The 6,139-nt window shown below is 43.2% G+C and overlaps 1 protein-coding gene across 1 annotated transcript; it reads right to left on the bottom strand.

Annotated features, from left to right (window-relative positions):
• Positions 1-2,484: 2,484 nt before the first annotated feature.
• Positions 2,485-6,001, bottom strand: sox8a (SRY-box transcription factor 8a). Its single transcript, XM_080485676.1, has 3 exons — positions 5,413-6,001; positions 4,183-4,418; positions 2,485-4,064 (listed from the first exon to the last, which is right to left on the bottom strand). The coding sequence occupies exons 1-3, from the start codon at positions 5,808-5,810 to the stop codon at positions 3,310-3,312; spliced, it is 1,389 nt and encodes a 462-aa protein (XP_080341802.1). The 5' UTR covers positions 5,811-6,001; the 3' UTR covers positions 2,485-3,309.
• Between the last annotated feature and the right edge of the window lie 138 nt (positions 6,002-6,139).

Here is a 6,139-nt window from a genome sequence, read left to right as displayed (position 1 = left end):
CATGTGCAATCACACTTTTTAAGCCACTTTGTTTACGTACATACTCATCTGTGGAGTTTTTCATCCACTCACGCCACCACCGTACTGCAGTGATTTCACTTTTATCCAGCAGAGGGAGCACTTTCATGACAAAACGTGAGGAAGGCTCTAGATCGTTCCACATATAGAGCCATAGTAACCTTTGAATTTCTACTTTAAAGTTTTTATTTCAGAGTATTCATGATGGAAATGTCTATATTTTCACACAAAACAATGACTCCAATCCCAGCATAAATTTTTTTTAAAGACGTCTAGTGCAAAATATAGTGAAATCTCAAAATAAATCTTCTCCATAGGAGCTGTTGCATTATGCATGTTTTTACGATTTCACCCTGATATCATGGCTTTGAGGCTCATGCTAGTTTACTCGAAATGAGGTAGATTGTTGGGCCGGATTGGAGGCTCTTGCAGGCCGCTTTTGACCCACAAGCCTTATATTTGATATCCCAGATCTAGAGAAAATGCAGATTCCCAACTATTAATAAGGTTCTCATTAAGTTAGAATAAAGCCATTATAGAAATGTTTGACAACTTAAAGGAGTAGTTCCACATGTGAGAAATCAATAGTATTTTAATTTCTTTCTTCGACATCTACAAAGAATTGTCCAGTCGATCAGCATTGCGCTAATTTTCTCATGAAAGAAAATGAAAACATATTCCAACTTAACATTGTTGCACTCAGTCCCAAAAATGAAAAGTTTATTTGATTGATATTTCAAATCTCTACAAAAGTTTCTATGGTTCAAACGGTTTTGAGAGATTTTAATGAAATGCATCAGTATTTCAGGTTTTTATAAAACAAATTTAAAATTCAAGCTGTTGTCTGAAGAAAAATACATCTTGCGGTTAAATATGACATAAAGTAAGCGAGGACCACTTTACCATTACAGACATGCATTTATATGAGCAAAATGTGACCACAAACCAAAGGCATGTCAACTTTGAAGTGAAAATACAATTTCAAATGCGGAAATTGTTGCACAGGAATCATCATTTTTAGTCCACGTGTGTTTTTATGTTCGAGTTTAGTATGGTATATGCCCCATAATATAAGCACAGCGAGTGTTTTGAGCAAAATAAAAGTGATAAATATTGAATTTTAAACCCACTTTGCATCAGATTAGCCAACTGAACTCTTGCCCTGGCTTTTCATGTTAGTTTACACAGACTAGTCAGCCAGTCGCGTGAACGGGGACCTCCAGGCAAAAAGCACCAGTCTGGATGAAGCAGGAAAAGTCAGTATCTCAAACAGCTTTTCTACTACGTTTCCTCACACTGGTGTAAATGTCACCTGACGGCCTCTCCCGGCTCTGTCAATGTGTCCTCTGTCCTCTGTGTGTCGTTGGCAGACGGCTCACTGCAGACACACTCGCACAGGAAGGGTTTAAAACAGGGTGCGACTTCTGCCCACCGCTGCTGTTTGTCCTGAAGATAATGTGGTCAGTGTGGTGCTGCAACCCGTAGGAAATATTTATTAATGGCCAAGCTTGGTTTTTTTTTTTTTTTTCTTCCCCCTCCACACCAATTACTGGATATAACAGGCTCGGCTCATTTTCACAAAATAATTTTTGTTACGTTTTACAGCTTCCAACAGAATTTTACAAAGTGAATTTTTGTATTCAAATTTTTTTCTATAAATATCCAATGAAGGATTAAGAGATTATGAAAAATCCACCACTGCCTGAAACCTACCACAAAACTGGGAATTTCCTGTAACCCTGAATGCCACCTTGTTGGTAGACTGTATCTTTGTAGTAGCACAATTTGCAAACAGAGCATTCTCAGATTAAGTAGAAAAATCTCATTTTCAACTCTGCAATGCATAAAATGATGCTTCCAGTTTACATTTCAATGCTGAAAGGTTGAATTAGGGCTTTTCTGTGACTGTAGCTTGTTTTGCTTGCCATGTCTCAGAGTCATATGTTAAAACCTTAATACAGTAACTTTAAAATTCACTAATGTGTCATTCACACACATCACACATAAATCACACATAATTCACCATTTCTACCTTCAGATATCTCAAAATTAGATCAACTGGATTTACGATTGAACACCTCCGTCCAACTATATAATGTATTACTCCTAATATCCGACATACAGAAAGTATTGGACACATATTTGAAAACTTGCACTAGTTTTATGTGTATAATTCTTTCCTCAAGTACGTTTTTTCCAAAGTTTATTTACTGGATTTTAAATGTATCCATCAAGTAAAACTCACCAGAATGAAAAATACTTTTTTTTTCTCTGAACCTCATATTATGTGGCCCTTCAGCCATTTGTCGAAGAGGTAAAAATATAACAGACGTTTACGTTGATTAAAATTAGAGACAAATAATATGTCCTTTTCAATTAATCTGCAAGTGTGATTTCAATAAGTCGACGGTTGAATGCTCCGAGATTGAAAATGCATTAGCTCCCATTTCAAATGGCCTATTGTTTGGAATCTCTGATGAGTTTTATTGACACTAGAGACAAAACAGCCTTCGTTGACGACAACAAATCAAAAAAAATTTCTGTTCGATTTCAGCGTTGCGCTTCCTTAAATCCCTCTGGAAAGTCTGGTCCGGTTACTGCGTCCATCAGACCCTGCAGAAACACCAACAGGACAGAGAAACTTGGCCTAATCTCTTTACAGGAAACCCGTCTGACTGGCAACACCCTGGAAATGAAGCGATGACGAGGAACCGCTCAATGGAAATTGACTTAGTGCAATGCCACTGGGTCGTCCGCTGGCCCCGGAGCCACAGGTACAAAAACAGGCGCTCTCACTTTAGGTGGAGCTACTCTTCTATGTGAATTTGAGAACATGTCTTTGTAATTTTAAGGTCGGTCCTTTGGGAGAAGTAACATTCCTGCTGAATAAATGCTTCAGACCTTCACTTCTTGCTCTCTGTTACCTCTACTAATGGAAACGAGAAGGGACCTGTCATATTACTGCTCGATAGAAATGGTGTAATGCCTTTCAAAATTTGAAAAACTATTTCAATCAGCTAGCTTTATTGCTGAAAACAAAAAAAATCAACAGTTTTAAATAGGTGCCACTGCCATGCCATGATGTCAGGGTTGAAATGTCAACCTGCAAGTAGTTTTCACTTAACAAAGCGTCAAACTTTAAGGTTTCTCCATCTTATGGAGACGCTCTTTGCAAGACAGTTAAAAAAAACGTCATTATCTCTTATTTATAAATCCAAATATTGTCCTCGAAAATCTCTTAACATCATCAATCTGAGTGTTTCGTGTCTGTCTTTATAGTTTTCATCCATTTCAAGGCCTTGTGAGAGTCGTGTAGACCGGCTGCTCCCAGCCGGAGGGAGGACTGTGCGGAGGCGGCGCCAAGGCCAGGCTGTTGATAAGCGGTGCCGCATACGACCTGCGGGAAGAGTGGAAGTATGGGTACTGATACAGGCTGGCAGGGTAACCGGAGAAAGCGGTGAAGATGCCCGCGCTCTGAAGGTCAGTGTACTCTGACTCACGGACAGAGGAGGTTCCTGAGCTTGGGGCGGGAGTCTCAGCTTGGTGCGATGGTGAGGGAGGAGTGGGAGAGGAGGCGTAGTGACCTGGGCTCAGCTGCTCAGTTTTGATGTGAGGTTTTTGGCTGAAGTCCCGACGCGGCCCGTTCGAGTCTCGATTGGACGACGATGGCGACGTTCTGCTTGGCGTCCCATTGGAAGACTTTGGGTCCCAACTCGAGATCCCATGAGGGTGACAAAGAGTGCTGGGTGGGACAAATGACCCAGAATGGTTGCTGGTATCAGGCGGGGTGGGAATTGTGGCGCCGTGGCTGTTTGGAGGCAGGTACTGGTCCAGCTCGTGGACGTCGAAGCCATCGATGGTGCCGATGACGTCGGTGCTGAGCTCCGAGATGTCCACGTTGCTGAAATCGATGTTGTGACGGCTGGCGGGAAAAGGAGGAGCGGAACCGGAGATTGCATCAGAAGGCCGGCGGTCCTCGTGCTTCAGGCCGAGGTGCAGCTCAGTTTTAGGAGTGGTGGGAGGCGTTGGCGGTCCGTGGGACTGACCTGGAATGTGAAATCAAGGCAATCCCATTTCAGTCTTTCCACACAAGAGACAACATCCTTCAGGTAATAAACTCGCCAACTATAAAGACGTGTTGCCGTGGCATATAATTCACATCACCTGTCCGGTCTGGATGGAAGTGGTGTTGCACCTCCCCCGGCTCCGTCTTATACAAGCCCTGCTGATGCTGATGGTGATGGTGAGGCACCGGCAGGGTTCTACAGTCCGCCTGGCTCGGCTTGGTGTTCTTGCGTCTTCGGGGCTGATACTTGTAGTCCGGATAGTCCTTCTTGTGCTGCAGCCTGAGCCTCTCGGCCTCCTCCACAAAGGGACGCTTCTCGGTTTCTGAGAGAAGTCTGAGGAGGACAGGAAGGAGTTAATGGACGGGCGACGCACCTTGACCTTCATTTCTTGTTTCCAAACCAAGAGTGGTGAAAAACGACTTGGAGTGTTTACAGTTCTTAACACAGGGCGATGTTGTGATGAAAACTAAATACTTGGGAAACATATTGAATTGCAGACTGCCGCGGGGTCTATTACATGACTATTACATGATACCACAGTTTGGACGAGGGATGTCAAACCCATTTTAGTTCAGGGGCCACAAATTTCTACACGAGTGGGCTGGACCGGTAAAAAGTTAAATAAAAACTTTTAAATTCAAGATTTAACATTTTTCTTTGTTGTGGGACAGTGTATAAGTGATGCGATTGTTTAGATTTTCACAACATCAATAAATGACTATGGAAAATGACTGCCATCTCAACAAAAAAACTATTTTAATGATTTTCATGAGAAAATTGTTGCTTCTTTTGTTCTTTTTCAAGCAGCTGAGCGAGATGGTTCATTGTTTAAACTACTTTTCTTTTTTTTGACATTAAAAAAATAAATCCTGTCTCAGGATCCTTATATCCATTTGTATAAACTGGAGTTTGATTGATTGTTTGTATATCTTCCACCAATGAAGCAATACCCCTGCCTCTTTGTGAATCTTCATTCTGCCTGGCTTTGGAACGCTCATGACTTATGGGAATTGTAGAAATTTATGTTTTGAAATACTGAATGAACATTACAAGATCATTTTTAAAAAAAAGTTAAATTTACCTCTCTTCTGATTTATTTTTTCTCAGTGTACTTTTAAAAGATGTTTTCTTGAAAATGTTTGTGGTTTGGCAAGCCGGACTGGAGCCTCTTGCGGGTCAGTTTTGGCCCACCGGCCTCATGTTTGACATCCCTGCTTTTGCTGGATTTATTGCCTTAAAGCCCTACTTTAAAGTATTTTCAACATGTGAATACCTAAGGCTCTATAACAGTGTTTCTTGATCACTCTGACCATGTCAGACCCCTCACCTCCACAGTTTGCCCAGAGTCTTGCTGAGCTCCGCGTTGTGCAGATGTGGATACTGGTCCGCCAGCTTCCTTCGCGCCGCCTGCGCCCAAACCATGAACGCGTTCATGGGCCGTTTCACGTGCGGTTTAATCTTCTGGCCCCGCTCCCCTTGACCTGGCACCGGCAGCAGGGACCAGTCGTAGCCTTTCAGCACCTGAGACACCGCGTCCCGGATACATGCGGGAAAGCGCTCGTCCTCAGTGCAGCTCTCAGCCCCGCGCGAAATCATTCCTGGCGCCTCCTGCGCCTCGGACCCCAAAGGAGAGGTCGGGGGCTCTGAATCCGACCGGGACGTGGACACGTCGCTGTCCGCCGGGCTGCACGGCTGCTCTGCCAATTGCTTCTTCTCTTCTGTCATGTTTGGAATCACAGTGATCTACTGCGTGCTGAACTCCAGAGAAGCTCTCCAAATGCGTAAAGGCGCACGGCGGCTCAGAGGGAAGAAGAGAGCATCACCACGAAAACAAGTACACTCCCAGGTTTCTTGAGCTGAATTTTCCATTCCCTCTCACACACCCCTCCACTCCTGAGCCAGGCAACGTTTGACCCACCACTGAACAATTTCAACCTTTTTTATGCATTTATGTCTCTCCTCCCATTGGCACCCGACTGGCTTTGGAGTTTTTCCACAGAGAGAAAACAGATCACCATGCGTGAAACTAATTTGTATGGAGGTTTGGAATAATT

This window comes from Lipophrys pholis, assembly GCF_963383615.2.
Source record: "Lipophrys pholis genome assembly, chromosome: 1".
NCBI lineage: Eukaryota > Metazoa > Chordata > Actinopteri > Blenniiformes > Blenniidae > Lipophrys > Lipophrys pholis.
The sequence above is the reverse complement of the archived record's forward strand: the minus strand, read 5'-3'. Positions and strand labels throughout refer to the sequence as shown.

What these genes read in the sequence shown, in the direction of transcription:
- sox8a (XM_080485676.1), bottom strand. Translation starts at nt 5,810, where the DNA reads ATGACAGAAGAGAAGAAGCAATTGGCAGAGCAGCCGTGCAGCCCGGCG. An exon ending in ACTCTGGGCAAACTGTGGAG is followed by an intron (nt 4,419 to 5,412) that starts GTGAGGGGTCTG and finishes TGTCCTCCTCAG; the next exon opens with ACTTCTCTCAGAAACCGAGA. An exon ending in CTTCCATCCAGACCGGACAG is followed by an intron (nt 4,065 to 4,182) that starts GTGATGTGAATT and finishes TTCACATTCCAG; the next exon opens with GTCAGTCCCACGGACCGCCA.